At 43.0% G+C, this 20,224-nt stretch overlaps 1 protein-coding gene across 3 annotated transcripts in view; it reads right to left on the bottom strand.

Moving 5' to 3' along the window:
- B3GALNT2 (beta-1,3-N-acetylgalactosaminyltransferase 2) overlaps positions 1-16,910 on the bottom strand; it is a 27,251-nt gene extending 10,341 nt beyond the window's left edge. Inside the window, exons 1-6 of one of the 3 annotated variants that reach the window (XM_083496902.1) lie at positions 16,543-16,910; positions 10,360-10,848; positions 9,377-9,477; positions 8,743-8,936; positions 6,927-7,022; positions 29-139 (exon numbers count right to left, since the gene is read on the bottom strand). In XM_083496902.1, coding sequence (XP_083353028.1) covers positions 29-139; positions 6,927-7,022; positions 8,743-8,936; positions 9,377-9,477; positions 10,360-10,421 — 564 coding nt within the window. In that variant the 5' untranslated portion in view covers positions 10,422-10,848; positions 16,543-16,910. The remainder of the gene's footprint in view (positions 1-28; positions 140-6,926; positions 7,023-8,742; positions 8,937-9,376; positions 9,478-10,359; positions 10,849-16,542) is intronic. The other 2 variants (XM_083496901.1, XM_083496900.1) reach the window with 2 other exon arrangements.
- Between the last annotated feature and the right edge of the window lie 3,314 nt (positions 16,911-20,224).

Genomic DNA, 20,224 nt, shown 5'->3' on the forward strand with positions numbered 1-20,224 from the left:
CATTATATGGAGGAATAAAAGGACAGACCGTAGTGATTCTGAAGACACCTCCGCCATCATTCACCATCACTTTGTGAAGATTTCTAGAAACTAGGCCTTGCAGATCCTGGCTTTCCCACACAATAGTGCCTTCAAAACTCTGTCAAAAAAGTCACCACTTCTGTTAACACACTAGACAAATGATTTTTTTCACAGATCTTTTAGACTCTTTGCAGAACAGAATACACTTGAGGAACTGAAGTTTAATTTTCATGTACAAATCCTTAAATACTGGATTTGGAGAGGAGTACAGAAAATGAAGGATAAGACAAATCTTTAATAATTTTCAGCCTTATATTGTTCCTCACCAGACATTTTAATACAACTCTCCAAATTTTAAAAGCTGTAGTTTAACAGTGGTGTTTTTTAAAATCCTCTTACATCTGAGATAAAAAACAGTGAAGTACTTGAGAGTTTTTTATGTATATGGCTAAGGCCACATATCTACTAATCATGAAACACCACCAAATATCAACAGGGCCAAGAATACTAGCAGTGATGTGACCAAGTCTGCTGAGGATACCAAATTGTTTGAGGTCATTAAAGGAAAAAGAGATTGTGAAGTGCTCCCAAAGGACCTCTCCATATCAGCGTTTGAAACTCCCATTGTTCTAGGTGCGTTTTGAGCTCTGGGTGCAGCACTGTGCCTAAGATTTCAGATTAAAATTGCCACTGTTACTCAGAAGTAAATTCCAACCAAGTTCAAGGGTGCTTTCTCCCAAGTAAAACATGCATGCATTGGGGACCTGAAAATTTTCATTTATTTTAAACCCAACATGTTTTGTTTAGGTTTTAGTTGCCTTGTTTAATGTACTTTTAATTTGAAATATACTAGCTAGTTAGTTATAATGGCTTAAGTCAGGCTTCCTCAAACTCGGCCCTCCAAATGTTTTGAGACTACAGTTCCCATCTTCCCTGACCACTGGTCCTGCTAGCTAGGGATCAAGGGACTGGAAGGCCAAAAACATCTGGAGGGCTGAGTTTGAGGAAGTAGTGCATGTTAAAGTGTTATCTACCTCAGATTCTCACAGTGATGCTTAAAATCAAAACAAATTTTGGAGTGGGATCATTGAAGGACCCTTAAGTCTTAGGTTTGCGAACTGGACACTCAAGGTGGGTCTCTGCCATCAGTTGTATAGACCTTTAATATGTGTTAATTGTGGTGCCAAAAAGAGATATTTATATGAAGGAAAGGGGGTGTAGGGAGAATCCAGAGCTTGTTTGCAGAGTAGAAGGAAAGGATGACCTTTTTCTGCCTCCCCACTTCCAACTACTCTCTGAAGACTGTAGAAGGGACCTTGTTTAAGAATATTAGGGGGCGGGCAGGGGAAGAATGGCTTTGTTTTTTGAAAGCTTCAGGTGAGGACTAGACCAGTGTTTCCCAACCTTTTTTGGGCAAAGGCACACTTGTTTCATGAAAAAAATCTCGAGGCACACCACCATGCCAGATGGGGAAAGGTCACTTTTTACTTATGTAAAAAAAAATAAAAAAATAGTAACAGCATAGAAGGTAATGGTTAGGCTAGCATTCCTCTTCCAAATATGCTAGGTTTTTATTTGCAGGGACTGTTCTACATGGGAAAGCATTCAGCACTGTCATTCTCCCATCTGCCATCTGAATTGGTACTATTCTGGGTCAACTTACTCTGCTGCATGTGTAGATGAAAATGGCACCAAGTGTGGGGGAGGGGGCAGAACAGGTTTCAGATACAGGATATTAAGCATACACGTACTTCAGATTGAACTGGTTGCTTGCTTTGCAAGTTTTCATTTCCCAAATGACTGCCTTGGCAAGCGCAATACCTACCAGGCTCAACGCCGGTCTCGTGCTGCCGCTTCCCGCGCTCTCAAGGACCCGGGAGGAGGAAGGCGTGAAGGGAATCCCGAAGGCGCGAAAACCTCGCGCATGCGCAGGCCTTCCGCCTGCGACAGCCCAGTAGGCCGGCCGAAGCGAGCGGCGATGGGATGTGGGAGGGAGCTCGCTCGCCGCCCCGCGTGTGCCTGCCTATGTGGGGCACGTTACAGCCCCGTGACGTCAGCGCCACGCAGGCAGCCAGGCAGGCAGACGGCGAGAGCCCCGCGCTGGGTGGCCTCTCCTCACCGCCGCCGCCCCGCCTCTCGCCGCCCGACTCGCCCGCCTCCCTCCCACGGCACACCAGGCAACGTCTCGCGGCACACTAGTGTGCCGCGGAACACCGGTTGGGAAACACTGGACTAGACCATGTGAAAAATGAACATAAGATTTTAGTTGCAGTTCATTCATTTTCACCTTTGTATTGTTATAAAAAAGTGTGCCTAGACATTCCATTGTTGCGCCTAGGTTTAAGGTGCCATTTAGCTCCTAGCTTCCATATCTTAGTTTCTAACGCTGCTCCAAGTTGAGTGAATGGGTGGTAAAATGGCAAATGTAATTCAATAGAGACAAGTCAAAAGTGATGCGTGTTGGGGCAAAATATCTCAATTTCACATATATGCTCATGGGGGTCTGAACTGGAGGTGACGTACCAGGAACAAGAACTTGGGGTCTTAGTAGATAGCTCAATGAAGATGTTGACCCAGTGCGCCGAAGCCATGAAAAAGGCAAAATCCATGCTAGAGATCATTAGGAAAGGAATCAAAAATAAAGCTGCCTTTATCCTAATGCCATTATACAAATCTATGGCGTAACTGTTGTTGGAATACTGTGTATGTTTCTGGTCACCTTGCCTCAAAAATACCTAATCCTTTCCCTGGGCACTCATTTTCCTAGTTAGTGCCTACCCAGTAGTTCTAAGGAATTTTTCCTATCCCAACATTCCCCATTATCTTCAGATGCTTAAGGAAGGGATTTCATACTTTCCAAGATATTTTCTTTCCACCCTAAAAGAGAGAGCACGTTGAAGCGTAGATTAAAACATGGTTCTACTTCGTTTCACATAAACATTTTCCTGTTTAATAGTTGCTTATGAAAGAGGCAGTTCAATAGCTTCTGGCATATTTCTGATGGCCCTTCTCATTTTTAGTGACTCACATTTAGCTCATACCCCAATTTATTCACTGGCTATGAAAGAAGAACAGAAACCTATTCTCCTTTACAGGCAAACCCCCAAACACTTCTCCCAAGCCTATTTGGGGAGACTACAGATGTAAGTATCCATCTCTCATCTTCCATTGCAGTATGTTATCATGGTTATGTTTGTGACTGGTTGGAATGGCATGTTACAACAGTAGTGATTTTCCACAAGCACTGCTATTTCCCGATCCTGTTTTCCCCTTTACTGGGACACCTTCAAAGCACTGTGTGTGTATCTGCATCGAGTTTACAATGGCATCTTGTCTCCTTAAGGAATTAATGTATGTATGTATTAATGTATGTATTAATGTATGTTGGTTTGCTTTAAGAAGGGGGCAGTGTAGACATTCAAACAACATTTTTACAGTGAAAAATAAATGGCTGGGGTTTAAAATTGTTAGAGGTCTCTATGAGAAAGTAGCAAAATCTATTATCAACCTTGCTAACTTTCGCTGAAGGCTGCCTACTACAGTTGAATAATCAAAGAATAAAACACAGACTATATGCAATTTCCCCCAGTGCACTAAGGTCAAATCTGCTGCTTTTATTAATGTGTTAAACCACAGTGAACATTAACCACAGTAAAAACTGAGGCACTATGGTGTCTGTTGTTGTTCAGATTGCTGCTCATTAATAAATGCATAAAAGACATAACTGTGTCAGGGATGAATAAACGCTGCTTTAAACTAGTGTCTTACAAACTTTTCTTCTTTCGCTATTTATTTTGGCTGTGGAGTCCCTGAGCCTAAAGCTTTAAGAAACAGAATAATTGTGGCCTGAAAAACAAGGGTTCAGAGATTTTCTTCCTGCAAAAATACAGATGCAGTTTAACCCTGAAGACTTTATCCAGTTCTATCAATACATTTATTTTGCAATTCCTCTTCCAGTGTATTGTCCCTGGCACACAATAAAAAAGTCTGCTAAAATTAAATTGAATAAAGATAAGACACATCAAAATGTCAATAATTTAAAGTCAACAACACTTTTTATCACATAATCATCTAAATAAAAATGTTTTATGTCATCTAAATATCTGGAATGATGGGCTGAGATAGTTCTCACACAAAGCTAATTCCAGGGGAGTAACAAAAAAGCTGCTGATTAAGCAAGACCTCCATATTCTGCTCTTAGAAGATGAGGAGGGATGGTCAAACTATGTTGACCTTTAGTTATAAGTAATGTCTTTCATTTTAACAGGAAACGTATTGTTTTGTTTTTTATTGTGCATTTCTTGAATTTCTATCCCACCCTTCCTCCCAAAGAAACTCAAACCAGCAATAAAACAACGAACAAATGTTAAAAACATGCTCTCCACAGAAGCATTAAATCTATGGTTCACTAAAATCAGGACATATGTATTTTAGAAGAAGTTTGTATTACAGACAACTCTCAATTCATGAGGGGGTTATTTTCTGGGCCTCCCTGTTTGTAACCAAAACAACATATCATATTTTTCGCTCTATAAGACGCACCAGACCACAAGACGCACCTAATTTTTGGAGGAAGAAAGCAAGAAAAAAAATATTCTGAATCTCAGAAGCCAGAACAACAGCAAGAGGGATCGCTGTGTAGTGAAAGCAGCAATCGCTCTTGCTGTTCTGGCTTCTGGGATAGCCGCGCAGCCTGCATTCGCTCCACAAGACGCACACACATTCCCCCTTACTTTTTAGGAGGGAAAAAGTGAGTCTTATAGAGCAAAAAATACGGTATATTGGGAGCACCCTGGAGGGGCAGCAGGGCTTGCACAGCTGACACACAGGGAAGCTTCTTCCCTGCACCTCAGCTGAGCTGATCAAGAAGGCCCACTGTCCCTCTGATGCTGATGACACCTGTTCTGTTGATGGACGGCCGCCTTGACTCGGCCCTGGACACACTGACCAGACGCTTGGAAGCTGTGGCTGGATGGCTGCGTGGGAGCCAGTTGAATCCTTCGAAGACAGAGGTCCTCTGGCTAGGTTGGGACTATACAGGGTTGGGGGGGGCAACTCCCATCTCTTGCAGGGGCTCAATTAATGCCAGCACCTTCTGTCAAGAGCTTGGGTGTAACCTTCGATGCCTCCCTTTCCATGAAGGTGCAGGTTGCAGCCACAGCAAAGGTGGCATTTTTCCATAGCCGTATTATGCAGTTGGTCCTTTACCTTTCTCGCCCTGATCTGGCCACAGTGATCCATGCAACTGTCACCTCCAGGCTTGATTATTGTAACTCGCTCTACGCGAAGCTGACCCAGAAACTCTAGCGGGTGCAGAATGCCGCGGTGAAGCTCCTTACGGGGTCCTTGCTGCGGGATCACATTCATCCATTGCTTTACCAACTGCATTGGCTCCCGGTGGAGTACAGGGTCAGGTTTAAGGTGCTCGTTTTCGTTTTGACCTCTAAAGCCCTATGGGTCCTAGGACCCACGTACCTACGGGACCACCTCTCTTGGTATGCCCCACGGAGGACCTTAAGGTCCACAAATTACAACACTTTGGAGGTCCCGAGCCTCAAGGAGGTTAGATTGGTTTCAGCTAGGGCCAGGGCCTTTTCAGCACTGGCCCCCACATGGTGGAACACTCTGTCACAAGAGACTATGGCCCTGCGGGACTTGACAGCTTTCTACAGGGCCTGCAAGACAGAGCTGTTCCGCCTGGCCTTTGGTTTGGACTCAGTCTGACCCCTATGTTTCCCTCCCCTTATGGTCTTGATTTATCAGCTACTTCAAAATGAGGCTGCATTTTAAATTGCATTTTAACCTGTATTTTAAATAGGTTTGTCCGTCCCCCACCTTTTCCCCCATGATGTTTTTACTGTGAATTCTATTGGTGTTAGCTGCCTTTAGTCCGGCTCTGGCCAGGGAGGGTGGGGTATAAATAATTTTTTTAAAAAATATTTATTATTATTATTATTATTATTATTATTATTATTATTATTATTATGAGGCACGTGAGCTGGAGGGCAGCAGGGCTTGCTCAGCTGATGTGTGGGGAAGCAGCAGCTGATGCGCTACCCCACATGTCAACTGTTAGGTGGGGAGGCCTCAACAAAGCCACACTGGGCCTTCAGTTCAGGAGACCCTCCTTTTTGGGCTCCAAGGAGGATCTCCTCACGAGCCAGAAGGACTCTCCAGGGTGCTACCCATTTCCAGCACCACACATGTGCACAATTGCATGCAAATAGAGCTTGCATAAATGGGGAGTTGCCTATACTGAAATGATCAGTCCATTTTAAAACTCATTACATTTTTCTTCCATAATTCTCTCTTCACTGGAGGAACATGCAGGAGGGATAATATTTTTTTATCTCATTCATTTTCAGAACAGGCCCATGATGGAAATATCTAATATTCCAACTTTATAGGTGGAAAACAGGATAAGAAATAGAACTGTGCTCTAGGGCTCTCTCTATACTTTAACCTACATTACGATTTGGACCCAAGTCTAAATGTAGAACTCCATTCTCTGGCCAGATCTATTCATTCTCTTCCATATTAAGTATGAAACAGAATTTTAGAATGCAATATAATGCTTCTTCTTTTTTACACTATGAATAAAAGCTGCCTAAAATCCACTGCTTCTACTCACCAAGGCTTGGAGACAATTCTCTCGAAAGCTTATAATGCCACCTCCCCATTAAGTTATTGGGATGTTAAGAAGATTTCAGTTACTTACAGATGAGCAGAATGAGAGTGCACTGAACTACAAAAAGATATGGTTGCTAGCACCGAGTATGTGTGACATTTCAGTCTCAAATCCATTAATAATTTAATAATGACAGAAAAAAAGCTGAAGAATTCTTAATAGATGAAAAAACCAAATGCCATTGTAAAGAACCAGTTTAGATACGCTCCACACATACCTCAGGCAGAATGAACTGTTCTACAGGTTTATACCAGAGTCTGTTTACTTGCACTCCACAGCTAGCTGGACTAAAGCGAGCACTGAAGAGAGCCTCCTATGAAAACAAAAAGCAACACATCTGTAAGCCATGAATGCCATTAAGGTTAATTAATATTCACACACGCTTGACCAGTTTACAACATTCAAATATAGTTGTAGATGCAGGAGAACATGCAATCACCTGCATGCATTTTACATGGCCTGCCCACTCTTGAAAAAATCCTATAAAAAGGTAAGCTTCAAAGACTCTGCACCTAAAATGCAAATATGCATTGCTAAATAATATAATGGGGGGGGGGGAGCTTCAGACTTCAGGGCCTTAGCCAACATCTTGCACACTTAAAGGTACCCATGTCGGAATAAAAACACCACAGACTACATTTGAAATGTCCACTGAGTCCAATACGATATATTCCAGGTTCACATCAATAATATGCAAACCTCCATTTCAAGATATCTCAAATGCAGTCCTAATAGCAGAACAACCCACATTTGCATTCAAGTGTTACCTATTTTAATCCAATCTCATGCAAGCCTTTATAGAATTTTTGGAACTGGTTGTGGGATGAGTAAGGAAAATGGTTGTGCTTGTTTACTACCCATACATTAGTGGAAATTATCAGAAACCACTCCTGGGTGATCTGGCACATGCAAGACTCTTCTCTCATGTGAGGGCCAAAGCAAACTATCTCCTCTGTGTTTCCATGCTGATCATAGAGGGAGCTTTCCTCCTTCTGTTGCTAACATAAAAACCAAGCAGTCTGGCACAGGAGTAATACAGTGACCTGTTCCTCCTCCACAAGCCTGCTTGGAATTTCTGGTCTCCTGTGGCTACCAGGCGAGTTGTTAAATACAAGGGTTTTTGCATACTTCCTTTATTACTATTACTATTACTACATAAGTAAAGCCAAATGTAATCCCACATATAAAACATTCCCCAGCTGCTAATTTAAACTCTAATGTACATTGCAAAGCAGTCCTCTGACTCAAGTTGCAAAGCAGTCCTGTGACTTAAGCCTGGACTTTCAGCTACCCTACGTAAATAGCTACTTTAAAATCCACTGAAAGAATTCTACCTAACATAACTCTCATTTACCATGAGCCTCTGGAAAGCCATTATACGGAATATGCCTTCCATCACAATGGATTCAAAGCATCAGGGCTGGCAGGAAGCAAATTAATATCTAGTTTTAACACCCACTGCAAGGTAGAATCATTTATTTATTTAATATCCCATCTTTTAGGTTGCAACCCCTTTAATTTCATCTTATAAAATGACCCAAAAACACAACCCATGCAAGCAAGCAAAGGAGCCAAGTCATATCCTATGGCAGAAGAAGACCCACCTAGCTTCATCAGCCATTAAAAACTAGACAAACATTAATTTAATGGCCTAATGAAGAAAAATGAATCTGTGTTCCCTTTCCCTGTGCCTAATTATTTTAGAGCAGACAGAAGACTACCAGAAATCATGGTTAAACCATCTTCTTCAATGTTTTGGAACAAAACATAGAGAGGGCATAGAAATATCTGACTTTTTGCCCTTTTCTATTTATTTCTCCTCCTATATACCCACCCCATGAATCCTATTCTTACTGACTCACAAATGTCAAAGAACTTTCAAGGAACAAATTGTTTGACAATTGCAGGTTATGGCACTACAGTCCATGCTATGCATTCGTTTATCATAGATACCTGTTACCTCTCCTTTATTCTACACTTAGAAAAAGGCTGTGGATTTTGTTCGTTCTATTAGGACAACTACAGCAGCATACCTCCTGCTCTGCCTGGTATAGTTTCACTGTTATGTTTCTCTGGAATCCTACACCCTCAGCATCGTAGAACACCCCAAGACTGGTGATTACAATTGGGTAAAGGACTTTGAAATGCACACTGACAACTCTATCTTCCAAGAGCGCTGAAGCGTCATCCTCTGGCAAATTGAATGCTTCAACTTCTTGATTCAGAACTATTAGAAGGGGGGCGGGGAGACAACAAAGAGCACAACAGAAGTCAATTTTAAAAAGGTGATTGAGAGAAAGCAACTCTTGAACACTCTTATTACAGAAGACATGGATTTTTTCCATATTAATTACAATCACTGGCAAGTGTAGTGGATAATGTACTTAGAAACAGCTTACACTTTAATCCCTATAACATTTACTTAAAAGTATATCCAACTGCACCAATTAAGAAGAGTGGGTGGGCTTGATGTAAAACAAAGAAGGGGTCCTTGCTAAAACTGTCATAACAGCCTAAAAATGTTTGGCTTAGTATGAGAGATTTTTAGTGTAAAAATAGCCCAATGGGCAATAAACTGCAGCAGTTGCAATGTTCGCAGAGCTAATTAGCTATAAGCATATGCTACATAATTTGCAATCCATCCAAAAGATTTCTAAAAGTTTTTACCTGGGTTAGTGATGTTCAGAAGTCTGCATGAATAAGGATCTTCTCTATCTTCTACTGGCACATCACATCCATGTGCACCAATTATAAACTTCACAAGGACACTAAAATATTGTCATTAACAACATTTACTGATTTCTGTTCCATAATTTCCAGAATTATGAAGACTGCTTCACACAAGAAAACCACAACACACTTCACCCACTTTTGCCCTTTACAAAAGATTAAGGCTGCAACCCTAAAGCGGGGGCAGGTGGGGACAGGAGAACTGAAGACAGATTAACTGCTCCGTCCACCACACTTTGCCATCCTTTTCCAGGATTTTTATTTTTTTTAAGCTCCTGGGCTGTAGTGTTTTCTGTGGTTTGGGGGCATGCAGTGGAGGTGGGGAGATATTTGATCCTTTGGACCCAAGCCATCTGCTAGTCGGGCTAATCTTCCCTGTCACATCCCCTATTCAGTCCTAGTGATGTTCTTGTTTTATACCCCCACCTTTCTCCCTGACAAAGACTCAAGGCAGCTTACAGATAAACTAAGAACAGCTAAAACATAGAAACAGAAACAATAACTAAAAAAACAATTAAAGGCAGCTGAAGTTTCTGCAGTAGTGAAGGGCATCTAATATGGGCATTCAACATCAGAGCTCCCTCTCCAAGGTTGGAGCAATCCTCCTACTCTTGGAGGGAGAGCTCTGGTGTTTCAGATGCTTCATGGGATGCTGCCCAAGAAACCACAGAGTTTCAGGGCTCAAGGTATAAAAAGGAAGGACTTCCCTGTGCAACTTGTTTACTTGTTTCTGTGGAGTAGCAATTCTAAGTTCCCTCGGTTATTTGAAAGAGAAAACTAGACACTGGTATTCATTCCAGATTAATTAAAATGAGATTAATGATCTTCTAAATGTTTTTCCCCATAAAGGATTAATAATCACAGAAATGATTTATTAAAAGCCAGTAAAATTAGCATGGAAACCTATTACATCCACTTGCCTTGTTTTGCTGCCATCTTTTTTCAACAGTAATGCATATCTTAATATGTAATGAAGTGTCATCCTGGAATATTCCAGCTACATAGGACAGTATTATGACATGTTCATTAAAAGAATAAAGAAAAGCACTGTCAAGCAGATGAGCATTTTAATTTAGGTCAGGACACTTCTTGTTGGAGAATTCAGAAGCAGGCAACAGAACTCACTATAACTTAGTGGGGGGGTTACGTTATTTAAAGAATATTTTGAACTAATTCCACTTAATGAAGATTCTCATAAATGAGCTTGGATACTAGGATTTGAGGTTCATAAGAGAAGAAACAAGCAACTCTTTGGAATTACCGTTGGCTCAGTCCTGGGTGCTGCTTCAAATGCCTGAACCAAGTGTTCCTTATAGCATTCCGCAACCCATCATTATGTCGTGCAGACAGTACCCCTACGATGACATCATAATGTTTCGGTTTCCAATGAGGAAAGAAAGCCAGTAGACCTAGGAATTAGAAATTAACAATGCCTTACTAGAAAAGCAAGTGCACAAGTAGGGTGGCGAGAGCTATAGGCAGATCATTCAAATGGTGGTGAAATGGTAAACAATACTGGGGTAGTAACTTTAAAAAAACAACTCAACACTGGAAGCTGATTTTAGTTTGCATTAACTTGCGAACACTTCAACCAGAATTAACTAAATACAAGCTAAACAAGCCAAACCTGTGTAACAAGAGAAGAAATCTTAAAAAATAATAGGCTATTTCTTAGATTAATAGGTAAAGAACACAAGCGATTTAGAAATGCAATTTCATATATTTGAGGAGTTTGAGGCTTTGACACAAGAGCACTTTACACACTAAAATGAATGGATTGCATATAATTTCAAGCCTGCAATATTAAGATAAAGCTATTATTGTATAGTTAACATTAATATAAACCAAGGCAGAATTTGGGGAGTCTCAGTGATTTGTATACAATGCAGTCCCATAAGCTCAAGGATTCCCACTAGAACTTCCCTCTCCCATCCCCAACGTGTGTCCCACACCCTCCCAAATCTGCTCCAGAGGGTTGGGAGAACTCACAAAATAGATTTAGGGAGCACGTGGGTGGTGGGGGGGAAGAAAAGTTTATTAAGCAAGCAAGAATCCTTGTGCTAAAGGGACGCTTACTTAGCACTGCATTGGAAATGAGCCAATACTCTGAAATTTTCATGAGGGAGAAAAGGAAGGTTATATGTTTTAAACTGCATTCTCAGCTAAACATATGCATATCCAACTGCTATGGCGAAAAGCTTCACACAAAAACTTACAATAAACAAATTTTCCTTTACACTAAGGCATTTTCCTAAACTGAGACTAAATAAACATGGCATAATCCTAGTCAATTGAGAAAGATAGGCTTGTATCTTCAGTTATTCTATAATGGAAATGCTCAGATGTATATTTAGCACTGGCAAGAGATCAGTTTCATCTCACTCTGCTTAATTTGAGATTGCATCCAAAAAAATTAAGATGACAAATCAACTAAGTGCCTGGACAGCTTAGAACAACTACTGCACGTAAGGCAGGAAGAGGTAATTTCAGAAGTCTAATTTTAGCATATCCCAAAAGATTTTCAAATTTACATTGCATGTTCAAGATTTAACAGCATGGTGACATTTCATAATATCACTGTCTTCTATGAGTATCTTATATAATATATTGTTGCTGGCACATAGTTTCAAGAATGGAATCCTGTAGTCACAAGATTATAAATTTGAATTACAAAAGGTTTACACCAGGCATAGGCAAACTTGGCCCTCCAGATGTTTTGCGACTACAATTCCCATCACCCCTGGTCCTGTTAGCTAGGAATGATGGGAGTTGTAGTCCCAGAACATCTGGAGGGCCAAGTCTGTCTATGCCTGGTTTACACAATAGGTTCAATCTAAGGAGGAAATGCTCTCTCCGGTATATTACCATTCACACTAAAAAATAGCTGAGCACAAGTAGCACACGTATGGAGAGAGTGAGTTGGTGTTATACAGCCAAGGAAAATTCCCCTCCGAGTCAATTAAGTGAGTGGAAGTCACTGTACACTCCTGATCTCATTGCCATGAGTCCACAATTCCACCCACATCTCCCTGTAAGAACATGGGAGTGGGCACCCTCTCCAATTTCACACCCCAATTTTAATCTAGTCCTGGTCACCAGCTATGCAGTGGTACAATAAAGGTTGTGACTGTTTAAATATCTCTGTCCACCTCTTGCTGCCCCAGAACTCCAGGCTTCCTCTCCAACATGGAACTGAGGAAGAGACAGGAATTATTCCTGCAGTTTCACTCTGCAGTCTACACAGAAAGATTCTGCAACTGAGGGGAAGATCCCCGGCCCCACATTCCAAAGTGGGGCTTGGCCTGGGCTGTGCTGCTCAGCAGTCCAGCACCATTCAAATCCCCTGTTCCCCTGCCCCAAAGGCTGTCCAATTTAGAGCTGAAGAGGAAACAGAAGATTATTGTGGTCCACCTCTGTGGGGGAACAGGGACAAAGAGAAGGAAAAGATCTTAGCTATCAATACCAGTCAAAATCTGTGAACCATGTTTTCACTGTTGCTGGTTTTAGATGTGTTATACACTTGACCTAAGCTTTTGAAGAAAGTGATGCCAACCTAAAAAAAAGTCTGCAAATGTGTTTTAGTACTCTTGTCTCCAGGCTGTTTTTTGATCTGTGGAAAGCATGCTTGTTATTATTTCTGTGGAGAGATTATGCAAGTATTTGAAAGCCAGTATTAGGACAAAGTAAAACCCATCAAATATATCCTGATAATGTCTCAAGGAATCTAAGGAGTTTCTGGTCGGAGAGACTTTTCTTTGTACATTTTACTAGAATTTCTTGGAATATCTGGGTTGCTTCTGAAGCTATAATGTGTATTTGTCCCTACTAGATATGAAGCTGTTGGAAGTGGTTATCAGGGGATTTGGAACACTGTGTCATCAGTATGCTGATAATACCCAGCTCTACTTCTCAGTTACATCTAAGTCAGGTGTGGCTGTGGAAGTCCTGGACCAGTGCCTGGAAGCAGTGGTGGGCTGGATGAGGTCCAGTCTGAACCTGGCAAGATTAAAGTTCTCTGGGTGTGTGGTTCTTGGGTGTAGAAATTAGGTAGACTGCACTTCTCCTAAAGGAACAAGTACCTGGTCTTGGGGTTCTCATTGAGCTACTTTCGTTACTGGAGGCTCAAGCAGCCTAGGAGTACCTTTCACCAGCTAAGACCATTCATGGACAGAAATAGCCTTGCCATATTGGTCCATACACCAGCAACTCCAAAATTGGATTACTGCAGTGTATTCTGTGGAAGGCTTCCCTTGAAGCTGGTCTAGGAGCTTTAGCTGGTACAGACCTCAAAGTCCTTAGATTCAGGGACTATTCTACAACTCCAAGTTGGAAAGAAAGACTAGTATGAATCTAACTTTGTCCTAATTCAATTCAAACAGTTTTGCTCCCCAAAACACTAACTGATTTGTTCCTAAACCTCACAAAAAACCACCTTCAATCATCACATGGTCTCTGGACCACTTATGGAGCAGTAAGCTGCCATGCACAAAGCTCAATGCACTTTTTGTGTCATAGCCCTAATGCCGCATCCACAGTAAAAGGCAGGTAACTAATCAGACGTACAGCAACAGGATAAAAACACTGGTGTTTGCCACTACATGTAACTAAATAGAAACACGAGGGAATTAGAATTCAATTCGTAAAGCTACTTAAGGAGCAGGTCTAACACATACTCAGCTCCCAGTTCTAGTTACTTTTGAAAGCTAAACTGCTACAAAGCAGGATCCCACAGAAGTGGGATCACCTGGACCCCAGAGAAGGATAAAGAATGGAGGCAGACTACAAGTCTGAATGAAACCACTTTGATGGTTTTATGCTGTGAAGCAGTCAATAAATTTATTAATGAGAATAGGGGAAAGCAGGAACTTGAGATCCCAACTATACACCCAACAGTTCACTGCACTCTGCAGGAGAGGGCCTCCTGCAGACACCATCTTACAAGGAGGTTCATTCCACATGATACAGGAAACTGACTTTTAGTGTGGTGGCACCTACCCTTTGAAACTCCTTTCCATTAAACATTAGGCAGGTGCTAGAGACAACAGGTGCTATCTCATTGCCTTTTCAGTGCCTATTAAAGATCTTCATTTTTCAACATGGCTTTTCAGTGGAAATCTGTTACATATGAAATTGTTTCTAACTATGGAATTGTTGTTGTTAAATCTATGTCTTGCCCTGTCCTTTCTCTCAAAGGAGCCCCCAGCAACAAACACACTCGCAAAACACCTCATAACAATCTGAACATGGATATAGGCTGAGAAGTATCTCTACTAAAAAGGCTTGTTGGAAGGAGCTGAGGATGGTTTTACTGTAAGATTGCTCTGGGATATTTTATGGAAGAATACATAAATGGAATAAAAAAACTAACTAATTAACTAGTTGGACAAAGAGCACAGTGGTGTGTCTTGAACCCTCTTGGTAGAAGCATACAGGTAAACTTTGTAAACAGTGACTAAGCAAAAGGCCTGAGAGTAGGTGCGACCAAAGTTTAAGTTTCACCACACTCAGAGGAACATTTGCAATTTTGCCCCTATCCTAATTTCAAAAGAGATTTGATGATCTTGAAGGCAGCATGTTTGTCATAAATACTCAAAAGAACAAAGGGACTGGGGTCTAATTTATTGGGCCATTTTTCTTCTTCAGCTTGTGATAGACAAATACATACTAGTTCACTGATTGATGACAAATAATTTACTCCAAAGTACTCCAACATTTAGTTTCATTAAATCTGTTTCGTATGATCAGCCCAGTAGATGGCCAAATCATACAGTATTCTGTCAATAATTTAGTTTGCAATTCTTTTTCCCCAGCAGTTTTCTTCCCGAGTTTCTTAGTGCCGACTTATTCCTTTAGTTAAATAGTTTTGCTAGCACATATTCTTTTCCAATCTGTCTTGAACCAACAGAGATCCCCAAAAATTAAATTTTAGGAAAGGAATGCCTGGAGGCCTCCTCCTCCTCATCTTTCTTTAGTTGCTTCAATAATAATGGATGACTGGATAGGAGTCCCCACCCTTCAGGTCAACAGCCAGGTTGAGGGTTCCTCCTGCCCCCAACACATACACAGGATTTCCTCTGCTACACTCAGGCATGTTAGTTCTTAGCTCACCTCTCACTTTCCCCCCTAGTCTAGATGAGCATTACAAGCCAAAAATGACTTTCTTGAGAGGAAGGCTCATTGAACTCATTCACTTCTCAATAAGAATACATAAGGCGAGACTCTAAGCCACCTTTTCCATATCTTATTTATGCTTTATGAGGAATCTTTTGCCACTATTCAATTCTCCTACAAACCAAGTGGGGACGAAGCCGACCTCCTTTCTCATTTGCTCTCAGCTTTTTCTGTGTGCCTTATTTTTACAGCACTTCCCTCCTACCTTTGTCCCAACTTCTCTCCAAGTGCCTGGGTGAATTATGCCTTTCATTCCCTCAACCTCCCCCCCCCCCCGCCCGCCTTCCGCCCCGCTTCTGGTTGACGCCTGCCTCCCTCATGCCTCCTGATCCACAATCCCCTGCTCTACACTTCTCCCGCGGGTGCCCCATCTCCTAAACTCCCTCCAAAACGAAGGAGGCAAACCACCCTCCCAACCCTCTGAGGGGGGCGGTTTTTGCACCCCACCGTCTCCCGGTTGCTTTCGCCAGTAACCTTGCTTGCCTTGGGGGGGGCAGCACGTCGCCATCCCCTGCTCTACCAATACCTAAGTTTTTTGGGGGGAAGGGAGGCGGGCACTACATTCGCCCCTTGCCCTTCTCCCTCGCCCTCAGGAGGCAGCAGCCCACTAAGGGCGAGGCCAGGTGAGCCCTCCTGAGAGCGGGGAAAGGGGGCTCAACAGGCGCTTGGCAGGGCTCCGTCAAGGGCAGCCTGCCCAGAGCGCCCCCCAAAAGCTGGAGCCGGGCCTGCCCTTCCCTTCCCTCCCCTCCACACAGGGCGAGAAAGGCGCCCACCCACCTTCACCCCCCATGCAGGCTTCTCTCCTACCTCACCTCACGCGCGGGGGAAGAGCAGGGTGAAATGCCGCCCACCCCTCCCTCCTTCCCTCAGGGAGGCGGGCAAGAGGGCGCCGCTCCCCGCTTGCTTGCTTCCTCCCTCCCTCCCCGACCTACCTGCCGGGTGCTGCTTCCCGGGGCCACTCGCCGGGCAGCTGAGGAGGAGCAGCCAGAGGTGCAGCACGACCCCGACCACACACGGGCACAGAAGGACCAACCAATTTCGCATTGGCCGCCGCCGGCCCCTTCGCAGCCGTTACGGACCTCTTAGCGGGGACCAGGAAGAAGGGGCTGGGGAGGGGGGTGACCCGGAGGGACAAAACGAGGCGCCTCGCTTCCTCCCCCGGCTCTCTCGGAGGCAGCACGAGCGGCGGCGGTGGCGGGGCTCTGCCGGCCGCCTCTTCTCCAGCCCCTCCCGCGGCCGGCCCAGAGCCAGAGCCCCGCCCCCAACGGGGAAACGCGTGTGCGCACAGCCGGAGCCCCTGACTACAATCCCCACAATGCCTGGCGGCGAAGAGGTGGCCGCCGGGGGCCTCCAGCTCCTCCCCTGGGGATGCCCCGCAGCAAGCTGCGGATCGGCAGAAATAAATGAGAGCCAGCGCCACGCGAAATAACGAGGAATTTCATTTCAATGGCTCTCTCTCTCTTTTCTGCTTTATATAACCTTTATATAGCCTTTCACATGGGAGGCTTTCTGTCATGTCAGCTTGAGCTCCCCTCTCTGGACTGAAGCGCTTTACCAGCGTTTGAACGTGGGAAGCAAGCATTTTTTAAACGCCCACGCCTGCGAAGAACTTGCGGGTGGGAGGCGGGAACTAGACCTGGCTCCTACCCAGCAGCAGCGTCCTGCGCCTCTCAAGGGAATCAAGCAGATGCCCCAGGACCGGCTGTTTCCTGAGATGCAGGGTTAAATCTCGCTACATTTGCAGGCGGGCGGAGTGGTACGTGGGAATGCACGTTCCTCCTTCTGCTGGCAGCACGCCTACTAGCGGGACAGGGTTATCCACTGATAACTTTGAAGAATCCACTAGAATCACAAACGGGACTTAATAAAATTACCTGTACGAGGGGAGAGGAGGGACTCTTCGTAATTGTCTTTATACACTGAAAATCGATAAAACTTCCCATAATAGAAACCCAAGTTTACAACGATCCACCTCTGTTGCTGAAAAAGCAAATATAGATAAATGTAAATTCCAGTGTCATTGTTGATATCGTGAGTCGTTAGTCCAAAGGGCTTCTTCACCAACTGTTGAAATGAGGTTAAATTGAAAAAGCGGGTGGTTCCTATCTGATGTTTAAATTGCCTGTTTTTTAATGATGCTGTGTACTGTCCTGGCTCCTGATCGGGAAGAAGGGCAGTACAGAAATAAAACATGTAATATATTTTTTCGTGCATGTGTAGGGAATGGTCCACCTGTTACAGCTATTGACTCTCTCGCTTAAGTTCGCCTGATCCAGTCATTTAGTCTCCTAACCCTATCACCCTGCACCTATGGCTGCTAATTGCTTTACTGGTACTGCCCCTATGATTTTAACAGCAGCCTGGCATGCAGAAATCTAGCAGGTAAAGCTCTTCCTAATATGGAGATGAAATGATTGTGGGAAGCTTCATCTGCTTAATTTTTGCATGGCAAAGATGCAGGAGTAGGACCATTAAAATGCTGGCAAACCCTATATGTGAGACCAAAAAATAAATAAAATTGTGCCCACACCTCCTACAATGACATTTACACCTTAATTTTCTAGAGTGCACTTGCATTATTCACTGCAATTCATTCCACATTATCCACATGCTGCAAATTTTATAATTCATTTATATATGTACCCTGACTTCTTATCCATCGGGTTTCTTTATAGTTTTCAGGTAGCTTATAAAATACTTTTCAGCTGTCATAGGTAATGAGGTGCATCTTCAGCAAACATTGATAATGCTAAGGGTGCGTCTCTGTAAGGAGTTAGTTCCACGATTTTGGGGCTACCACAGAAAAAGCTCTTGCCTGGGTTGCAAATGGGGGGGACAGGACTGAAATCTGATTTCTCTAGGCATCTGCATTTTGAAACAAGCTACCATTCCCAGCAGTGACACAAGTCCTATGTGTCCTAGTTCACCATTTCTGGTTTCCTCTGAACCATAGATCTCTTTTCAGCTGAGATTTGTATAGGAAAATTACAGTACAGTGGTACCTCGGGTTAAGTACTTAATTTGTTCCGGAGGTCTGTTCTTAACCTGAAACTGTTCTTAACCTGAAGCACCACTTTAGCTAATGGGGCCTCCTGCTGCCGCCGCAGCACGATTTCTGTTCTCATCCTGAAGCAAAGTTCTTAACCCGAGGTACCATTTCTGGGTTAGTGGAGTCTGTAACCTGAAGCGTATGTAACCCAAGGTACCACTGTAAGAGTAATGTACTGCAAATAGTTGAGGTAAATGAGAATTCCTTCTTTAGGTGCTATTTCATTGCATGCTTCAGTCCATTGCCAGTCTCTCACAATATAATTGCATGATCAAGCCTTCCCTTTCATTTCCAACATGCATAATTTTATTTATTCATCCAGCAGGTGGCAGCAATAAATCAACCTACAAACCATTTGGAAAGGAGGTTGAAGGAGGAATAGAACAGCTATAAAAAAGTTATTTCATAAGTATTTTCCCCAAAAAACGATTGCCAAGTGGGAAGGAGCATGTAATGCATACAGTGTAACACACACTGCACACTTTTGCTAGAAACAAAATACTGTACAGTAGTTATTTTGCTATACCTACAGAGACCAGGCAGCTACAATCACAGGAGTACAGAGAGAACAACGTTGGCAGCAAGGTCAGAGGGAAATGGCATGCAAGAAATGCACACTGTGAAGATGAACGTAAACTTAAATGTAAAATAAGTGCTGTTTGCGCAACAGTGTTAACAACACAAACACCTGTAGTCAAAATAAAACCTGCTGTCTCAATTCAGAACTGATGGTAGAATTTGACTTCTTGATGAGCTGTAATTCAGCAGCGTCACACTGGAGTTTCCCTTCAAAGTTCCTTTGTTTAAGGATGGCTTCCTCAAGGTCACTAACAGAGTGTTCTGGGAGGCTGACATGTTCTCCAAGTAGTTTCTGAAAATTTTCCTTTCTGATGTCCGTTTTGCATCCATTTATTCTTTTGCAGAGGCTAGTCTTCCTGTCCTATGTAGAACACGGGTGTTGCCTGCAGATGGTTGTATATATCATATTGGAAGATGAACAGGTGAATAAACCTTTGAAGCTGACCAACATTATTAGGTCCTGTTGCCTGTGTACAGATGGGGTTAGAACTGACTTCTGGGTCACTGCACCGTGTTGGTCCCTGTGCTTTTGCCTTTTGTTGCTGGTGAGCAGCTGTTTAAGGTTCAGTAAAATAGGAAATATATAAATAGCATAATGAAATGGGTAGGAGGATGAGCTGTAAGTGCTGGTTCCTGGTTCAAGCAGCATCTACTAACTCACAATACGGCCTTACAGTTACCAGCTTTTTTACTGGCCCTTGTGTCTAACATTAGCAATATAGGTTAATATAGTCTCCCTAATGCTAGTTTCGTTCATGACGTCAGGGTTTTTTTGTGCCCCCTGACAATTGTACTATACTATGCTGGGAGGACTCCATTTTGTCCCCCAGTCTGTTCAACATTTATGTGAAATCTCTGGGTGAGGTCATTTGGAATGCAGTGTTTTCCTTCCTCCCCCCCCCCCTTCTAAAAATATATTTATTTAGAGATACTATGAAATAGTTTACATCTGCATTTAACTTAGTTTCTAATGTCTTAGAAATCTT

The sequence above is a fragment of the Podarcis liolepis genome, assembly GCF_965112155.1.
Source record: "Podarcis liolepis genome assembly, chromosome: 3".
In the NCBI taxonomy this organism is placed as follows: domain Eukaryota; kingdom Metazoa; phylum Chordata; class Lepidosauria; order Squamata; family Lacertidae; genus Podarcis; species Podarcis liolepis.